The 19,794-nt window shown below is 58.6% G+C and overlaps 1 protein-coding gene across 6 annotated transcripts in view; it reads left to right on the top strand.

Annotated features, from left to right (window-relative positions):
• The window catches only part of HDAC5 (histone deacetylase 5), a 38,534-nt gene that overhangs the window by 12,158 nt on the left and 6,582 nt on the right, over nt 1-19,794 (top strand). For 2 of the 6 annotated variants that reach the window (XM_086687471.1, XM_086687472.1), the window contains 13 exons: nt 1,164-1,235; nt 12,365-12,624; nt 12,730-12,874; nt 12,979-13,093; nt 13,392-13,522; nt 13,654-13,800; nt 13,890-14,002; nt 14,319-14,450; nt 14,677-14,899; nt 16,642-16,853; nt 17,119-17,415; nt 18,111-18,276; nt 19,130-19,263. In XM_086687471.1, the coding sequence (XP_086543597.1) occupies nt 1,164-1,235; nt 12,365-12,624; nt 12,730-12,874; nt 12,979-13,093; nt 13,392-13,522; nt 13,654-13,800; nt 13,890-14,002; nt 14,319-14,450; nt 14,677-14,899; nt 16,642-16,853; nt 17,119-17,415; nt 18,111-18,276; nt 19,130-19,263 (2,147 nt within the window). Of the gene's footprint in view, nt 1-712; nt 1,236-12,364; nt 12,875-12,978; nt 13,094-13,391; nt 13,523-13,653; nt 13,801-13,889; nt 14,003-14,318; nt 14,451-14,676; nt 14,900-16,641; nt 16,854-17,118; nt 17,416-18,110; nt 18,277-19,129; nt 19,264-19,794 lie in introns of those variants that run through there. The other 4 variants (XM_086687470.1, XM_086687467.1, XM_086687473.1 and 1 more) reach the window with 4 other exon arrangements.

The raw sequence follows: 19,794 nt of genomic DNA, 5'->3' as shown, positions 1-19,794 counted from the left end.
GAGCTCCGTGTGCCCAGAGTGGGCAGGTGCCCCCGCCCCCCGCCCCCCCCCCGCTCCCCCCCCCTTTCCATGGATGCGGCAAGGCCTATCGAGGAACTCTCCCTGCCCCCTAGAAGGAAGTGGAGCAGCCCATGGAGGCGACACCCCTAGTGGGTAGGAGGGAGCTGCCATTTAGCTGCTGCTTAGGGGTCTCCCTGCTGGTTGAGGGGGTGGGGAGGCACCTTCCAGCTCCGAGGGAGGGCGGAAGTTAAATCAACTCCCATCTGGCTGTTAGAAGGACTCCAGGGAAGATGTGAGGTTAGGCCAGGTGGCCCTGTCTGCCACCCTCTCCCAGACCCTTCTGGTTTCTTTACCTGCTCTGATGGCGAGAGGGAACATAGAGATGGAATCTGGCTTTTTGGTCTCCAGCCCCTCGCCTGCCAAGAATAGTGCCAGAGCGGCTCCTGAACACATGGGTCCTCTGGCCTGTGCCCTTCTCCAGATCAGCCTCTGGCCACCCGCTTCTGTGGCCTTGGCCCTGAGTGCAGGCCCTCCCCTGTTCCCATCCCCCTGCCTGGCGCTTCCTCCTGGGGTGGAACGCGCCTCCCCCCCCCCCCCCCATGGGGCCTCCGCCAGGCCCGGGCTCCTGGCAGCCGGCCGGCGGCTCCCTGAGCATGCTCCACCTATTTATAGACAGGGCCCTCCCCCAACTGCTATTTCAGTCTCCTGCCAGCTGCCGGCGGCTCATTCGGGAAGGAGGAGCAGGGAGCCAGGCCCAGAGCTGTCACCCAGGGCTGGGAGGGAACACAGAGAGCCCGCCTGCCTGCTGAGCTCCCCTTCCTGTCCCCTGAGCGCCCAGCCATACCCCGGCTCCTGGGAGCTGGGGAAAGGCCAGTGGTCCCATGCCCCTCTAGAGGAGAACCGGGCCTGTAGCTCCAGAGCCTCCTGGCTCCTCCTGCCGCCAGGAGTGCCCGGGCCGGATGAGGCACCTCCCCACAGCACGGGTCCCAGCAGCAGTGGCCTAGGGGAGCCCCTGAGCAGTGAGGGCCCCGCCCGACCACCTTCCCTCTGGCCGCCTCCCGCCTCTGGCGGCCCCCTCCCTGGCATGCTGCTGGTGCCCAAGGCTCAGGGGCTCGTGGAGATGCTGCAGACCATCTATGAGACGGAATCCTGTTTCTCAGCAGATGGGATGTCAGGCCGGGAACCATCCTTGGAAATCCTGCCTCGGACCCCTCTACACGGCATCCCTGTGGCAGGTAAGTGCTTTGCTGTCCCCGCCTGCCCTCTGCCATTGGGCATCCTTGTCCCTGGGGCTGAGCACCTGGCTCCACGCATCGCCCAGACGGGGTCCTGCTTAGATGTTTTTGGAGGGCTTTGTTGAGAATGTGTGGTCAGGGGAGCCGTGCTCACTGAAGTCGGCTCCCCTGCCCTCCCTGGCCCAAACCTGCCTTCCCGCCGTGCCCTCCAGCTGCACTCTGCTGCATTCTGGAGTCTCTTTGGCCTCCGGCAGGGTGGCAGGGTCGGCGTAAGCTGCTGGGGGCTGTGGAGTACTGGAGGATCCTGGCCTAGTTGGCAAGGTGGTCAGAGGGGAGGAAGTGGGTCAGTGACCTGCCTCCCAGCGGCCTGCTCCCCAGGTCTGGACAGGGGCATGAGCCATAGCTGAGTGTTCACGAGAGTAAAGGCCACCCCAGCTCCTGTGACTGAGTTCTTGGGGGCGGTGACTTCTGCAAGTCCCCAGTCAGGAGTTCCCCAGATGCGAGGCAGTTGTGGTAGGGTTGGGTAGAGGCTGGCAGCTTTGGGGTGTCGGGGGTCTTGACTTCCTTAGCTCCCCATCTCTCCTTCCGTCTGGCCTTGATTTCATCCCATCTCATGACGGCGAAGGCGTGTCACTCTGATTCTTATGGGCTTGAGGACCCCCTAGGACTGCCACTTTATCAGCAGGGACATTTTTGGCTCTTGCCGGGGGGTGGGGTCCCCCAGAGCTGGGCCACTCCCTCCCTCCCTCTCAGGAACCTGTTGGCAGCATGAGGCCTTTCTGGCACAGCCTTCCCACCAGGCCGGCACCACAAGATGCTTCTTCTAGGGAGGGGCCTGCTGGCCCCATGCCCGCTTGGCCCCTCCTGGCCGTGCCTTGGTGCTTGGGTGTGGGTGTCTGTGTGCATATGTATCAGGAGTCTTTGCCTTTGGATAGGTGGGTGTGGGTCCCAGGCTTTGAATTGGAAGGTGGGAGCTGTGTGCCTCCGTGGGTACCTGTGATTTGGCTCTAAGCTGTCCAAGGATGAGGTTGCAGCTGAACTAGGATACGTGAGAGGATGAATGTTTTGGGAAGTTTTGGAAAATCTTTGGGATAAGGCCTGCCATCTGCCTGGGCAGTGATGCCCGCAGTGTTTCCTAGGGAAGGGGCATAACCCTGGGAACCAGCCCTGCAGGGTGCCCACGCAGGCCCCTGGGTTGGGGGCATGACCCTGGGGGCTGGCCGTGCAGAGGACCTACACTGGGAGGGAGTATGAACAGAGGAGCGCTCTAACCCTGGTCTGGTTGAGCCGGCGGCTCTAACTGAAGACCCGGCCTGAAGCCCCCGGGAGTCGAGCTGGTCTCTTGGAGAGCAGAGGACTGACTGTGTAGAGCATTGCTTGCAGGCAGATGCCATATCGGTCCACCCATCCTGCCCTTCTCCCGCTGTCCCTTGCTTCCCAGCAGCAGCTGGCGGTTGGCCTGAAGTTTCCTCCTCAGCATGTTCTCTTACCTTCTTTCAAGTTAGACCTCAGAATCCTTGCGGGCTGGAACCCTGCTACTCTTATCCCTTCCCTGAGCCTCCTGTCCTTGCATAGACCCCCTCACCCCCTGCCAGCATCTCTCTCTAGATACCTGTGCCCCCGCCACACGCGCACTGCCTAGCCTTCTGATCGGTGGTGTGGTCCATGCTGGCAGGAGGGAGGTGTGAGTCACCTCAGCGGCTCGGGGAGAGGGCTAAGAATGTTCCCCCTGCGCAGCTCTGATGCTGTGTCTGTGACGCGGCTGGGGACAGATATAGGCCTGGAGCTCGGCTGCCTTGTTTTTTTTTTTTTTGGACTCTGGAATGTAAATAGATGTTTCAAATAGAAACGCTTTAACCTTTGGGTTAAAAAAAATCCACCCCGGATAAACACGGCCATGAGGGCCCAGGCAGCCTGGTGTTCCCCCACCCCCACCCCCTCCCGCCTCCTCTCCCCATCTCTTGATCAGTCTCCAGACAGGATGCAAAAGCCTGTGGCTAAAAAAGCAGGTGTCCAGGGACGCTTCTTGGGCAGTGTGTGTCGCCAGGCCTCCCCAGCCCGACGGATTGGGGAAGAGGACTTTCCGGGGTAGCTGTCTACCCTGGACTCTGCCTACTCCAGTGGCAAATCTTGGGAACCCTATTTTAGGGCTATCCTTCGCTCCGTGGGCTGTCTTGTTCCCCGTCACTTAGCACAGTGCCTGGCACATGGGTGAATGAATGTTGCTTGAAGGGCTGGTGTCCAGAGCTGATGTCAGGATTCCTGGGTTCTATTCTGGGGCTTGGCCCTCTGGGTGAGTAGACAGATACGGTGAGTTGCCCCCATGGGAGAGCCAGAGCCTTGGCAGGGGGTGCTCCCGGGGGATGCAGGGCACTCTTTGCTGTTGCTGCTTGATGAGGGGCACAGATTGCAGCTGCCAATGGTGCCATCAGAGGTCTTCCTTGATGGGCGCGGTCTCTGCCTGGCCCCTCTACAACAGCCCAGCCCACAGTGGGCACTCCCCTCACTCAGGCCTGGTTGCAGCTTGGGGAGCCTCGGAGCTTGCACCCCTGTGTGGGATTCCCAAAGATGCGGTTCTGGGGGATCCCCCGTCACCCTTCTGTGGGCTCTGGATTCCCCTGTGGCCTGGACTGGACAGAGCTGATGCTTGGGCATCGTGCCGGATTTTCTGAGCAGGCATGGAAGAGGAATCTCCTTTACCCAGTGAGGGAGGGTGTGAATCCTGCCTGTGCCAGGAAGGGATGCTCTGAATGCTGGGAAGTGCCATGGGGTTGGGGTTTGGTATTGGGGTTTCCCCTGGATATTCTTATTCACGTTCTTCAGGCCATTCCCAGCTTGGCTGGGTGTGTGGGTGTGTAGGTGTAGGGGTGCGGGGAAGGTAGGAAGGGCGAGGCTCAGGTGGGAAGGGAACTAATATTATAATGCACTAAGTGACAAGAGTATCAGGTGCTTTCCTTACCTCGTCTCTTTTAGGAAGATATCATTAGCCATGTTGTACGATTGAGAAAGATCAGAGAGGTTAAGGAACTCGCCCAAGGTCACAGAGTAAGTGACAGCTGGGATTCAGATTCAGGTCTCTGTGAAGGGCTGCGGCCAACCCACACAAGCGTTCCTTTGTGCACCTTTTTTAGAGGGGGCCCTTCTTCCAGGTGGATACATCTTCATGCCAGGGCACGTGGCTTAGCAATTGGAGCGTGGGCTAGATTTCAGCCCCAACTTGCCCCTTTAAGTTGGTTGCTCTTTGTACACACAGCGTGTATACACAACCTGCCTTTGTGCCTCTCCAGTTTGTGCTCCTGGAGAGTAAGAGACCAGTCTGGCTTTGGGGGGACTTCTGAGGTTTCTGAGAGGAGACTTTGTTCTCTATGAGTAGTGGGGAGCCACTTGGGCAGCTCTCCCCCTCCCTGCAGGGATTTCAGGAGAGAAGCGGGCTCAGGAACAAAGTTGAACACTCCATAGCATTCAGACAGCCTCCCCTCCCCGCCCCCCCAGCCCCTCCGACTTCATCACCTCTTCTTGTTTTTGAGACCCTCAGCTGTCCCTTCCCTGCTGCACAGCTGCCAGACAGGAAATCAGATTAACTGTGTCCACACACACAGCTGTAACAGCTGTCAGGTTCACAGCAGAATTGAGTGCAGCCGGACCGGGGACACGCTGAGAAAAAGTAGTTCTCCAACTTTCAGTCGTATCCAAAATACCAAGGGAATATATTAAAATGCAGAGCTCCAAGGCTTCACCCCTGCCCTCCGCCACTGAAGGGTTTGGATCCTGTAGGGCAACCCGGGAACCAGGATTTGGGACGCATGTCAAATGGTTCTGATGTGTGTAGACCCGGCCTACGCTTGGAATAAGGGCTGTGTGGACAGGAATCATGTGGACGGGGTCGTGGGGCCCGGCAGCCTGCCTGTGGATGTCACCAGCCTCCCCGGAAGGCCTCAGTGGGCTCTGGGACTCCTCGGAGAAGGGTTGACTGCACCGGGAGGAAGGCTGTGTCCCCGGTCAGAGTCAAACACAGCCCCCGGCCGCCTGGCGGTCTGCGGAGGGGGGATGTCTTGAGACGCTGGGCAGCAGGTGTGTGAACCCCAGCTGGGGTGGAGGATTATGGCAAGTGGCCAGGTGGGCAGGGCACCCCGCTGGATGTTCAGGGCTGCGTTGTACTTGCGGTGGGTTGGTGGGGGGGGGGGGGGTGGAGGCAGAGCCCCTGCCCTGGGGCCCCTGCTGTCCACCCCAGGTGTAGAGTGAGCAGTCCCAGCGACAGCTGCAGGCTTTGCGATTAATGCGCCTTTTAACTGCTTCTCGCTTGGTGCCCCAGTGTTTCCTGGAAATGGTGGGGCTGGGAGAAGTGAGTCTGTTTCTCTTCCAGATAGCCGTCTGAGATGAGCGAGTAACTCTCTCTTCACAGTGAGAGATGCTCGTGCCTTGCACCAGGACTCTCTGCACCCCCTAGGCTTAAGGTCCATCAGAGGCCCGGTCTGCCTCAAGATTTCTGGGGGTTCCAACCACTCAGCCCCGTTCTCACTGGTGCTCCTGGACTCTGGTGTTCTGGAGGCCAACGGGGTGCCACGTCTAGATCCCTGCATTCTTAATGCAAAGTTTGGCTCCTCGCCCCATCTCTCATTAAGTGCAGGAACAGCCCTCAAGGTTTCTCCTGTTTGTTTGTTTGTTTGTTTGTTTGTTTTTTCTTCTTTTTTAGTGGGAGGCAGATGGAGAGCCAGAAGACCTGAGCTAAGCCTTAGCTCCCCTGCCTCCCTTCCAGATGATGTTGGACAGATCTCTTTGATCTGTGGCCTCACTGTCCTCTGTCACTTTGGGAAGTTGAGTTGCTGATCTGCGAGCCCTTCCTGCACTGATATTCTGAGAGTCTCTGAAGTCAATTGCACGTTGCTTCTGCCTTTCCAGAAGAGGGGCCCAGGAAGATGTGGGATGGTACTGGGGAGACAGTTGGAGCCTGCAGTGGAGTGAGGTTAGATACCAGAGAAGGCTTTCTGACTGCTTGGAGTCGGGACCCCCAGAGCAGGGATCAAAACCTTTGCTCCTCTGTGCTAAGCAATGCTTTTGAGGGACCAGAGGGATGCCACGGCCGTGGGCTGAGCCGCAGAGGACAGAGCGGCCCTTCTTGGAGGTAGCAAAGCAGCAGAAACAGCCTGGATGTGCTGTGGTTGGGAGGAGGCCGTTCCCAGGATTCCTTCTCTGGCGCTGGGATCTCTCGCCGCTGGCCGGTCCAGTTCACGTTGTGCCCCACAGGCAGGGCTTTGATCGGGACAGGACCACAGAGTGACCTTGCAGCAGGCTGAAATGAGAGATCTGAGGCCTCGCTCTGGCGGAGGTCTGAGCTTGGCGTAGCGCTAAGTATTTTGTATCATGCACTTTAGAAACATTCTGAGAAGTGGTCCCGAAATCTTCACCTAGACTGCCAGAGGGGTCGAGGATAGAAACAGATACCAGGAGCCATTAGTAACAGCCCTGACTGGCATCTCCTGAGATCTTCCCTGGCACAGCGCCAAGCTCCCCGGCGTGTCCTCCCCTGAGCCTAAGCGCTCTGGGAGGAAGGTACTAGTCTTACTCCCATTTCACAGATGCCCGCACGGAGCACCGAGAAGGTGCTCGGTGCCTTGCCCTGGGAAGTGGCGGAGCCTGACTTGAACCCTGGCATTCTCTTGCTCCAGAGCCCTGGCTCTTAACCATTGTGTGATGTGTCTGCTTGCGTTACATGAGGAGCTGTGACGATTGCTAGGTGAGAGTCTTCCCCAGCTCGCACATGTGGAAATACCGTCTGAATTGTGGTAGAACCTGTTGAGCCTAAATTGGCCTCGCTAGTCACGTAAGAGCACAGAAATAGATCATGGGAAACCGTCCTCGGTGGGGAGGAGTCATCGGCATCACGGGGAGGAGTGTGAAAGGCTGTTCCCTGCCTCCTTCCCAAAGGCCGAGGAAAGGACAAACCCCTTTTCCCATTCTCCGGAGGGACAGAACGAGGTCATTAGCCATTTAAGGAAGCTGCTGACTGCCCCAAGTGGAGAGGGAGCTCCTGAGGGTACAGGGTGCTGGTGGAAGGTGCCGCCCGCACGTTGCTCTCCAGTGGGGCCAGTTATCCAGGCTGGCTGGTGTGGAGGGCCCGGGATGCCCTGCATTGGAGCCAGGCTGTTTAGGCTAGTGTTCAGAGGGTGTGATTCCCTGCTACTTAGCCGGTGGAATCTTCTACACAGCGGCCTAAGAGGTTTGTGCAAAAGAGGGGGCCGAAACAAATGATCTCAAAGGCCTTTTTCCCCCCTTCCCCTCTTTTGTTTTTTTAAATTTTTTTTTTTCCAACGTTTATTTATTTTTGGGACAGAGAGAGACAGAGCATGAACGGGGGAGGGGCAGAGAGAGAGGGAGACACAGAATCGGAAACAGGCTCCAGGCTCTGAGCCATCAGCCCAGAGCCCGACGCGGGGCTCGAACTCACGGACCGCGAGATCGTGACCTGGCTGAAGTCGGACGCTTAACCGACTGCGCCACCCAGGCGCCCCTCCCCACTTTTGATAGGGTAGCTCCTTAGATCCAGGGTGTATCTGCAGAGGCCTCATTTTTTTTTTTTTTTTTTGGTCCTGTTTGTCCCAAACAGCTCAGCGCGCCCCTCTCTCACACTCTGTGTACCCTGGGTCCCTTCCTTCTCCCCTAGCCTTCTGTGGCTGGTGGCTCCTGGGAGCAGGGTCTTTTTAGAGCCCAGCGTTAAGCTTTTTAGGTCTGTTGGACGGGTCCACTCGCTGTGCTGGCCCCTTCCATCTACATCTTCTCCAGGGGGAATGAAAGGTGCCATCTCTCCGCTGCCAGGGTTTGGGTGACAGGTATTCTGGAGTTGGTGATTTCTCCATTTGAGGGCTTGGAGCTGGGGCATGGCTTGCAGTATGCTCAGAGCAGGAGGACAGCTTGGCCGTGCCCTGGAGCAACCAGATTTGTTTTTCGTTTTGAACCCTTGTTCCCAAAGTACCGCGAAAACCTGCCCCTCCTGTCCCAGAGCTCCTGCCCGCTCGGGGGCAGTGTCCCTCTTTGTCTGGACGCTCCTTTTGGTCTAAGGCTGTGCTGGTGGCCGTCCCAGAAGTTGTCCCGTCAGCACCTGTACTATCTCCCCCGGAGGAGCCAGGCTATCTCTGCTTGCGCCGCCCGAACCATCTGCCGTGGGAGCCCCAACTGGGCTGCTGGGGTTCACGGAGAGGTGGGAGGCCCAGATGGATGGGAGAGAAGTATCATCGTTAAGATTTCGCCACTGCCCAGGTGTGCCTGTGAGCTAGGCAGGGTGGCCCCTTCTGAGCCAGCGCCTGGTATGCGTGGGGCCACTCTGATGGCTAGAAATACGCAGCCCTGCCCACTCACCTACCTGGGCTGGGGCTTCTCCACGGAGGCAGTGTGAGTCAGTCTTGCAGAAGGCCGAGGACAGGATGGTATTGCCACTTTTTCCTAAGGCCACCACTCCCAGGCAGAGGGGGCAGAGTCCTTCAGGAGTAGAGTATGGAGCAGGGTAGACCCGGACCCTTCTAGCTTCCCTCTGTAGGAGAGATTACTGTGTGGGCTGTCTGGCTTCCACTCTGTTCTCTACAGCTCTCTGTCAGAAGGAGGCATGGGGGCTGGGGGAAGGACCCAGGGCCTTGCCCTCCCAACTGATCCCTCTCCTGGCCTTTCAGGGGGCTCTTTGCTAGCCAGAGTTCCCAGCCTTTCCTCTTAGGGAAAATTCCACCCCACCCCCCTCTCTTCCCTTTCCAACGTCCTCCCACTTTCTTGGTCCACCAGGAGGCGGTCGAGAGCCTTCTCCTATCTTGACACACCCATTTCTCCTGCCAGGTGCTTGGTTCTAATGGCAGCCACTGCCACGTGCTCTGCTCATGCCAAGCTGGCAGAGGGCACAAATCCTCTAGGGGGTGCAAGGCCAGCCGGGCTCTAGGTTTTGTGCCCAGCAGACTTCATCCAGGAGGTTCTGTGCCTCCCCCACATCCTTTCCCTGACTCCAGCTGCCCAGCCGTCACCCCTTCCATCATAGATGGAGCCAGGTTATGACCCGGCAGAGCCCTGGGGTGCTGCATTTTGTCGAGGCCCTCACAGGACCTGCAGGTTAACATTCTCTAGTTGGCTGTGCTTCCTGCTTGCATGGGAACAAGGCTGTTCCCGGAGCCCGTTGGCCGTCCTGCCACCTGCATACCAATGGGGCTGTGGCTCCCACTGCATTGGGGCCTAGCATCTCTGCTGTGGTGGCGGCTGCGTGGGAGCCCTGGTGGGAGATTCCCCTTGCCTGAGCCCGTGCCCTCTCTGCAGGGCTCCTGCAAGGGAAGCCAGCACTGCTGGCTGTAGTTCCATCCCTAGCAGGGTTATCTGCTGGGAGCCAGGAGTGCTTGGACCCCTGCCCTTCCCTGGGCGGGCAGGCTGGCAGGCATCCGGCTCCTGCAGCCCCAGCAGCCCCAGCACCGCCGGGAGCAGCAGGTTGAAGCCTGTCCTCCTCTTGGCTGAGTGGTCAGAGTGCCACGGGCCAAGCCAGCCTCACTGAGGAATAGATAACTCTCAGCCGGCTTGGGGCTTTGTTGAGCACTTCTAGCACTGGGGAGACCTGAGGCTGGCTGCTGATTCCTTGCTGTCACCCTGCTTTGCACCCTGGGTGGGGTCGGCCACCTCCAGAAAAGCCCTTTGCAGGGCCTTTCCGAGGGCGCTTCCTCCCGGTGCTGGGGCAGGACGTGGGTTGGGAGGGAAAGTGAGCGAGTGTGTGTGTGTCTGTGTATGGAACCCCACCCTCCTGGCCACATCTGGCCACTCCTGCACATGTGGCTCTGGCCTCGTGGCCACAGAGTCGTCAGTGTGGCTGGCGGGCAAACCGCAGAGGAATGTGCCTGGCAGTGCTGGGCGGAGAAGGGGCTGGTGGGGACCGAGATACTCTGCTCAGGCTTTACTGTCCCATCCCCACCTCCACTGGGTCCCAGGGGCCATATTCAGGCATAAGGGTGGTAGCAGGGCCTTAGCCTTCAGCAGGCTTTGCCCCTGCCTGGGTGACACTCATTCGGTATAGGTTCCCTGGAGAGATCCAGGCCCATGAGTTGCACAGGGTCTAGAAGCCTCTCTTAGCTCAGCCCTTAGTCCTCTCCCAGCTCCCTCTCCACTCCCGATGAGGATCGATGATGGGGGCCTGGGCAGACCCCTGCTTACGAGGGGAGGAGACACTGGTAGCCACCAAGATGTTGGGGTCCTTCCTTCTCCAGGCCCTTCCTTGCCACAGGAAGGTGTTCCCAGCTCCCTGTGGCCTCCCTGGGCTGGAGTGAGAAAAGTGAGGGCTTTCTTTGGAGAATGAAATGGAAAAGAAACAAGGTGGGTCGGCCCTGCCTCTCTCACTTCCTCCTTCCTAGGCAGTGGGTAGCCTGCCTTCCCCTTCCTGCTGGAGGCTCTGTGGAGTGTGGGTTGGGCTTGGGGCTCCCTGCTGGTGTGGTGTTTGCCCAGTTGCCCTGGCAACCACGGGGCAGTGGTGGGGAGTGACATTCAGTGACCAGAGGACAGTGTACAGGGATCAAGAGGTCGAGACCCATGCTTCCCATAAGCCCATTGGAACATTTGCCTCTCCCTGGGGCCCCCTCAGCCCATTGCCCACATGGGGGCCTGGACCCGAAGTCTTGGGACCCAGCAGACCGCTCCACCCCTTTCCCCTCCCCAGCGGGTTCTCCCTGAGACCAGAGTTCTGAGATCTCTGCCTGAGCTCCAGCCTCCGCCCCCCTTGCCATTACCCTTCTTCCTGTCTGATTCCCTTTCCTTTCCTGTCTCCTCCTCCCACCTCCTCCCTGCGCCTGCCCGCCCATTCTCTCATTCCCCCTCCCCCCAAGCACAGCTGCTGTTTGGCTCACTCTATATATAGCGGCATTTTCGGGGTAATTACAATAAAACTGTTGAAAGGAGATAATCCAGCAAAGGAAGCAGAGTCTGACTCCCAGCCCCCTCCTGTCCCTGGTTTGTTGCAGCCCTGCACCCCCTTTCCCTGAGTCCTCCTGCTCCAACCCCCCCCCCGCCCCATTCTTACAGCCTCTCCCTTGGGCCCCATCTTCTCTAGCTGGGTGTGGGGCAGAGAAAAGGGGAGAGGGTACGGGTGTCCTGAGGTCCCCACAGGCTTCTCCTGGGTTTCCCAAGGGCCCTGGCTGCCAGCCCCATCAGTTCTAGAACCAGCCTCTGTGCTTCAGTTTCTTTAGGTTTCTTGGCAGGGAATGTGTGATGCTGAGAGGTGGGGAGGAGGCATGGGAAGGATAGTGGTTAGAAGCATAGGGTTTGGATTCACATTCTGGTTCTTTGATCACCTGGCTGTGTGTGTTTGGTCACGTACTTAAACCTTTTTTTCTTTCGGGGCACCCGGGTGGCTCAGTTGGTTGAGCGGCCAACTTAGGCTCAGGTCACGATTTCACAGTTTGTGAGTTCGAGCTTCGCGTCAGGCTCTGTGCTGACAGCTCCGAGCCTGGAGCCTGCTTCGGATTCTGTGTCTCCCTCTCTCTCTGACCCTTCCCTGCTCATGCTCTGTGTCTCTCTGTCTCTCTCTCTCTCAAAAATAAACAAATATTAAAAAAAAATTTAAAAACCACAACAACTTATTTTCTTTCTCTTTTTAAGTTTATTTATTTATTTTGGGGGGTGGGGAGACAGAGACAGAGAGAGAATCCCAAGCAGGTTCCACACTCAGCGTGGAGCCCGAGTCGGGGCTTGATCTCACGAACGGCGGGATCACGATCTGAGCTGAAATCAAGGGTCAGACGCTTAACCTAACCGACTGAGCCACCCAGGTGTTCTTGTACTTGAACCTTTCTAAAGCCCGGCTTTCTCGTTAGGAAGGTAACTCATGTAAGATGCCCAGTGGTGTTAACGATAGAAGACAATTTATTACGCGTTGAGCACTCACAGTCTTCCAGGTGGCGTGCTTCACGCTTTTGCGTATTTTCTTATTGAAGTTCATGGTTTGGACCTCAATTACGGAAGAACACTGATTCTGTGGAGCAGAGGGCTTTGACTGCCTCCACCCCCCACCCCGCCTGCCATCTATTCTCTTGGGTCTAGTGGGCCTGCCGGGGAGCTTTCTGGGCCCCCAGCGGCCTAGTAGCGGTAGGATCGGGCTCACTGACGCCTGTCTCTTCTCCCTACAGTGGAGGTGAAGCCGGTGCTGCCGGGAGCCATGCCCAGCTCCATGGGGGGCGGGGGTGGAGGCAGCCCCAGCCCCGCGGAGCTGCGGGGTGCCCTGGCGGGCCCTGTGGACCCCTCACTGAGGGAGCAGCAGCTGCAGCAGGAGCTCCTGGCACTCAAGCAGCAGCAGCAGCTGCAGAAGCAGCTCCTGTTCGCCGAGTTCCAGAAACAGCACGACCACCTGACGCGGCAGCATGAGGTCCAGCTGCAGAAGCACCTCAAGGTGAGCGAGGGGGGCGCGGGGGGGCTGCCCAGACCTCCGACCCCCGCCCGGACCTGGCTCACCCCATCCCTCCTTCCCCCTGCCCCCCTCCCTGTGCCTCTGCAGCAGCAGCAGGAGATGCTGGCGGCCAAGAGGCAGCAGGAGCTGGAGCAGCAGCGGCAGCGGGAGCAGCAGCGGCAGGAAGAGCTGGAGAAGCAGCGGCTGGAGCAGCAGCTGCTCATCCTGCGAAACAAGGAGAAGAGCAAAGAGAGTAAGGCCTGGGGCCTCCCGCTCCTGCCGCCCCCCCCACCCCCCGCCCCCAAGCTGTGGGCTCCTGGCCCTGAGCACCCAGGTCAGTGGCGCCCTGTCCTGCAGGTGCCATCGCCAGCACTGAGGTGAAGCTGAGGCTCCAGGAATTCCTCTTGTCGAAGTCAAAGGAGCCCACGCCAGGCGGCCTCAACCATTCCCTCCCACAGCATCCCAAATGCTGGTAATGGCCCTGGGCGGGCATGGGTCTCAGAGGTGCGTCCCCCTCCTCCCCCCCATCAGGGGCTGCCCGGTTGCAGGATGGCAGGGGGCTCCTGGCCGGAAGCCAGATACGGGCCCTGCGATCTCTCTCGGGAGACGAGATTGCCACCCCTGGCTTCCCTCCTTGTTCCCCTTCCCAGATCCACTTCCTGTCCCTTCATGCAGTGGGTATTTCCTAAATGTGACTGCCACTAGGTGGCAGGCCCAGCTGGCTGGGTAATAACCTGGGTCTGTTTCCATCCCCACCCCACACCCCCCAGGGGAGCCCACCATGCTTCTTTGGACCAGAGTTCCCCTCCCCAGAGTGGCCCCCCTGGGACGCCTCCCTCCTACAAACTGCCTTTGCTTGGGCCCTATGACAGCCGCGATGACTTCCCCCTCCGCAAAACAGGTGAGCAGTGCCCAACCTGGCCTCCCAGAGTATGGCTCCTTGGACGTAGGGGTGGGAGTGTGAAGGGGCCAGGCTGCAGGTGTGTGCGCATCCGTGTAGCTGTATCTGAGCCCTGCCTACCTTCTCCCTAGCCTCTGAACCCAACTTGAAAGTGCGTTCGAGGCTAAAGCAGAAGGTGGCTGAGCGGAGAAGCAGTCCCCTCCTGCGTCGCAAGGATGGGACAGTCATTAGCACCTTTAAGAAGAGAGCTGTTGAGATCACTGGTGCTGGGCCTGGAGGTAAGGGCTCCTCTTTTGTTCCTGTTCTGAGGTCCTGGGAGTGGGGGGTGGCTCTGAGCAAGCCCAGGTGACAGCCAGTTCTCCCATAGTGTCGTCCGTGTGTAACAGCGCACCAGGCTCCGGCCCCAGCTCTCCCAACAGCTCCCACAGCACCATTGCTGAGAATGGCTTTACTGGCTCAGTCCCCAACATCCCCACTGAGGTACAGGCCTGCTGAGGGCTGGGCGGGCGGGCCAGAGCTGCTCTGTTTCCCTTGGAAGAAGGAAGGCAGCTCCTTCCTGTCTGTCTTGCTGAGAGTACCCGGCAGGGACCTCTCCGCCCATGTGGACAGGCTAGAGGGACCTGTTGCCTCTAAGTGGGATTTGTCCCATGGGCCTCTGAAGGACTATGATCTCTCAGTACTGCCCAGGTGGGGCTTGGTGTGGGGAGCGGGGAGCGAGGCACCATTCAGAGCCCTCGGCCCCAGGTGGCCCCCCCTTTGCCTGCTCTCATGCCTGTCTCTCCCGACTGCTCCCTAGATGCTCCCCCAGCACCGGGCCCTCCCTCTGGACAGCTCCCCCAACCAGTTCAGCCTCTACACGTCTCCCTCTCTGCCCAACATCTCCCTAGGGCTGCAGGCCACAGTCACTGTCACCAACTCGCACCTCACGGTAAGTATGAGGCACACGCCCCATCCTCCCTCTGGTGTCTAGGTTTGTGGTCCTGGGTGCCCCCAGCTGGGGTTTTTGTCCTCACAAGGCCCCGAAGGAGATCAGATGGCCTTCCTCAGAGTTGGGGGGTGGGAGGTGGGTGGGTGAGGGATGCCGATCCAAAGTTGGCGGGACTGGGGATGGTATGTGCCTCTCCTTCATTTCCGTCTCTCTTTCCCTCCCCCAGGCCTCCCCGAAGCTGTCAACGCAGCAGGAGGCCGAGAGGCAGGCCCTCCAGTCCCTGCGGCAGGGTGGCGCGCTGACGGGCAAGTTCATGAGCACATCCTCCATCCCCGGCTGCCTGCTGGGCGTGGCGCTGGAGGGTGACACCAGCCCCCACGGGCATGCCTCCCTGCTGCAGCACGTGCTGCTGCTGGAGCAGGCTCGGCAGCAAAGCACCCTCATCGCTGGTGAGTGGGGGCGGCAGCTGTGCGAGGGAGTGGGTGTCAGGCTCCTCCTCCAAGGGTGCGAGGCAACCACCAGGGAGTAGCCGGGGACACTCTTCAGCTCTACCACAGCTCCCCTCCATGGCATCGTTGATTTCTTCTGTATCGCGTTGCTCGGACATTATCGAGCACCTCCAGCCTGCCAGGTGCTGTTCTCGACGACATCGATTGCTGCGATGTGCTCAGGTTCCAGAGCAGTGCCGTCCAGTAGAAATACAACACAAGCCACATGTGCAACTTAAAGTTTTCTAGAACCGCGTTAAAAATATATATAAAAAGAGGGGCGCCTGGCTGGCTCGATCAGCAGAGCATGTGACTCTTGATCTCGGGATTGTAAGTTTGAGTCCCGTGTTGGGTGTAGAGCTTACTTAAAATCTTTTTTTAATTTGAATTTCATTTCATTTCATTTCATTGTTTTAAAGTTTATTTTGAGAGCGAGAGAGCACACACACATGCACAGGTGTGCACGTGAGCTCGTGAGCAAGGGAGGGAGAAGGAGAGAGAGGGGGAGAGAGACTCCCAAGCAGGCTCCATGTTGTCAGTGCAGAGCCCAGTGAAGGGCTTGATCTCCCGAACCGTGAAATCGTGACCTGAGCCAAAATCAGGAGTTGGACACTTAACCAACTGAGCCATCCAGGTGCCCCAGAATCTTTTCATTTTTATTTTTCATTTTTTTTTTTTTTATTTTAGAGAGCACACAAGTGGGGCAGAGGGAGAGAGAAAGAGAGAGAGAATCAGAGAGAATCTTTAAGCAGGCTTCATGCTTAGTGTAGAGCCTGACATGGGGCTTGATCCCATGACCCTGGGATCATGACCTGAGCTGAAATCAAGAGTTAGACCCTCAACCGACTGAGGCACCCCAAAAATAAAAGCTTTAAAAAAATTGTGAAAGGAAACAGGTGAAATTAACTTTAATATATATACGTACACATATATATTTTTAAAATTTTATTTATTTAGTTATTCTGCACATCCAGCGAAGGGCTTGAACTCACAACCCTGAGATCAAGAGTCTCACGCTCCTCCGACTGAACCAGCTGGGTGCCCCAACTTTGATACATGTTTAATTCGCTAGGTCTGGAATATTACCATTTCAACATATAATCAATATAAAGGGTTACCTATGAGACCATTTACTTTGTGCTTCATACTGTCTTGGAAATCCAGTTGTGTATTTCATGTTTAGAGCCCATCTCAACTCAGGCCACATTTTAAGTGCTCAGGAGTCGCATGTGGCTGCAACTGTGGGATTGGATGGCACGGCTTTGGGCAGTCAGACCATAAGCAGCTGGTGGCATCAGAAGAGGTTCTGCTTAAAAGACAAGTGATCCTGGCCCCCAGACTTCTCCACCTGATGGGATCCTTGTCTATGATCAGAGGGGGTCTCGTGGCCGTTGGGGAAAGCTAGTCCTTGTTCAGCCATACTGAGGGCCTAAGACCGTATGTGTAGTCCTAAGGGAATCAAAGAGAGAGAGTGGTGAATCCAGGATGGCTTGCAGGAGGCAGTGGCTCTGAGCTACAAAACTGTTGCATTGTGGGGAGGAGGAAGAAGGGGGCTCAGGTTTGGGGGCAGGGTGCCCCAGGCCCCTCCAAGGTTTCTCCTGATCATGTCGGTGGTGGTGTTCCAGGAGGGGGAGAGCCTCGGGGTGGGGGGGGCAGCCCGGAGCCCCGACAGTGATGGTTACTCGCCTTTCCCCACTGCACAGTGCCACTCCACGGGCAGTCCCCGCTGGTGACAGGTGAACGTGTGGCCACCAGCATGCGGACAGTGGGCAAGCTCCCGCGGCACCGGCCCTTGAGCCGCACTCAGTCCTCCCCGCTACCCCAGAGCCCCCAGGCCCTGCAGCAGCTGGTCATGCAGCAGCAGCACCAGCAGTTCCTGGAGAAACAGAAGCAACAGCAGCTGCAGCTGGGCAAGGTGAGCTGGGGGAGGCGAATGGCCAGGGCTGTGCTGGGGGCAGGACACCGGACGGCACCGGGCTGGCAGGCAGGGAGCCGGGGCTGACGCCCGGGGCCACTCCCCACGCCGTATCTGCTCCGAGTTGCCACCTTTCCTCACGCGGAAGCTCTGTACGGGCAGGGCGGCTACCAGGGAGAGGCAAGGGGAGGACGGACCCTCCTGGGCCACGGGCCACCTGGTTGCTCCCCCTCCCAGCTGGCGTGTCCCTTTGCTCTGCTCCCAGATCCTCACCAAGACTGGGGAGCTGCCACGGCAGCCCACCACCCACCCCGAGGAGACAGAGGAGGAGCTGACTGAGCAGCAGGAGGCCTTGCTTGGGGAGGGGGCCCTGACCATCCCCCGGGAAGGCTCCACGGAGAGTGAGAGTACGCAGGAAGACCTGGAGGAGGAGGAAGAGGAGGAGGAGGAGGAGGAGGAGGAAGAGGAGGAGGAGGACTGCATCCAGGTCAAGGACGAGGAGGGCGAGAGCGGCACCGAGGAGGGGCCCGACTCGGAGGAGTCCAGTGCTGGTTACAAGAAGGTGCTCCCTCCACCCCGGCCCTTGATCGCCACCCCTCTGTCCCCTGCAGCCCCTTCCCATCTTTGCCTTTCCTTCTCCCTGGTCTGCGCTTCCCAGGCTTTCTGAAGAGAGCCAAAGCAGAGTGGGAAAGAGACAAGGGGCTATGGAAGGGGGCGCTGCTTGTGTTGGTCTCAGAGCCATCTGTGCCCCAGTCTGCCAGCCCCTCCCTGTGTCTGTGTCTGCCCTTGCCACAGGCTGCTTGTTTGTGTGTGTGTGTGCGCGCGCGCGCACATGGCCTGTGTATCTGCGTTTCTGCTTGCGTAGGGCCGGTTGCGCGTTGGTCTCTGCGAGCATGCGCGTGTGTACACACACACCCCCGCTGTTACTACAGTCCCCCTGCACCTAGAACGCGCTCCATTCATTGCGGACACAGCCGAGCCCTCCGGGCCTGACTCATCCTGCCCCCTCCCACGCCCCCGTCCCTCCCAGCCTCTTACCTCAATGCTACTCTGGCGTGACTCATCCCTTCCCCCCACCCCCCTATCTCCTGGGAGGTGGAGATGGTGAAGGCTGGAGTGCCTCCTGTCCCTGGTGGGAGGAGATGGGGGAAGGGGGAGGTTTGGAAGAGAAGGACTGGAACAGGGGCCCCTTTGGGGGGCCCGGGACATTTGCCCTCACTTGCGTCTCACGCTCCCTCCCACTCTCCTCCTGCCCAGGTGTTCTCAGATGCCCAGCAGCTGCAGCCCCTTCAGGTGTATCAGGCACCCCTCAGCCTGGCCACTGTGCCCCACCAGGCCCTGGGCCGCACCCAGTCCTCACCTGCTGCCCCTGGGGGCATGAAGAGCCCCCCAGACCAGCCCACCAAGCACCTCTTCACCACAGGTGAGCCCCACCCCCGCCAGCTGTCCTTCCACCGTGTGCCAGGGCGCCTGTGCATCATGTCTAGCCTCGTGCGACCTGCTGAGGGACCACCTGTTTTTCGCACCATGGCCGCATAAGCCCTTGGGGCCCTGGGTGAAGAGAGCTCACTGTCTCAGTTGGTCCCTGCCCTTCTAGCTTCCTGTCCTCCTCCCTCTGGGGTCAAAAGTGAGGCCTCAGTCCATTCCAGAAAGCTTTCCCACATGAAGCTGCCCTATGCTGGGCTCTGAGGGGGCACAGTTGCCTGGGGATGGTCCTGCCTCACCAGTGGGGTGTGGGGGGCTGGGGGAACAGCACATGGGCTGTGACAGAAGGGGGAAAGGTAGATGTGCCCTGAAGGGAGTAGAGTGTTGAGAGCATGATGTGCAGAAATCAAAACCAGTGGCCGGGGTGGGGGGCGCCTGGGTGGCTCAGTCAGTTAAGCGTCTGACTCTTGATTTCAGCTCAGGTCTATGATCTCACCTGAGATCCAGCCCCGCATCAGACTGTGCGCTGACCGCACAGAGCCTGCTTGGGATTCTCTCCCTCTGTCTCTCTTCTCTCCAAATAAATACATAAACATTCAGGGGCAGGCTGGTTGAGGCTTGAGGAGCGGTGGGGGGGCTTTTGATGGGCGGTAATGGGAGAAAGGAACCTCGGGAGGAGAGGAGAGGGGCCGGTGTGTGGGAAGGCGGCTGGGGTGGGGCCGGGGTGGCCATGGGGAGGTACTGGGGCCAGGGCTGACTGGGGAGAGCTTGGTGAGCTCTGCCGGGGATGGCAGTGGCTAGGCTGCCGTGGCCCAGAGCGGTGCTGGCTGATGGGTATGTCTCCGGTCCAGGTGTGGTCTACGACACGTTCATGCTGAAGCATCAGTGCATGTGCGGGAACACACACGTGCACCCTGAGCATGCCGGCCGGATCCAGAGCATCTGGTCTCGGCTGCAGGAGACAGGCCTGCTTAGCAAGTGTGAGGTGAGGGAGCCTCTCCTTCTTCCAGCTCCCTGCCCCCCCAAACCCAGCCAAGGCCTTTGTGTCTCTGTGTCCATGAGGCCTCTCTCTGTGTCTTCCTCATTTTTCTTTCAACCCCTGACCTCAGGGTCAGTCCCTTCAGCCACCTCTCGGTTCCATCCCTCATAGCGCATTTTGCCGAGCGGGGGTGGTCCCGGACTGGGGTATGTGGGGGGCCAGGGCATACAGTAAAACCTGGGATTGTGAGGAACTTGTTCTGCGAGTGTTCCACAAGACGCCTCTAATCAATTTGAACTTGATAAACAAGCGATGTCTTGCAATACGAGTGGTACGGGACGCCGAACGTCACATGATCACCACTGAGCCAATGGTTCTTGAAATTCGCTCTGATATACAAGTGCTTTGGATTATAAGCATGTTTCCGGAACAAAGTATGTTCCCAAAACAAGGTCTTACTGTAGTTTCTCAAAATCCTTTGGATCTCTTAAGGCCAGAAAGCAGCTTCATGTGTCCCGGGCGGTAGGACAGAGAGAG

This window comes from Puma concolor, chromosome E1 (genome assembly GCF_028749965.1).
Source record: "Puma concolor isolate L17-30 chromosome E1, mPumCon1.1.hap2, whole genome shotgun sequence".
Lineage (NCBI taxonomy): Eukaryota > Metazoa > Chordata > Mammalia > Carnivora > Felidae > Puma > Puma concolor.
Note: the sequence above shows the minus strand (reverse complement) of the source record. Positions and strands in the feature narration are given on the sequence as shown.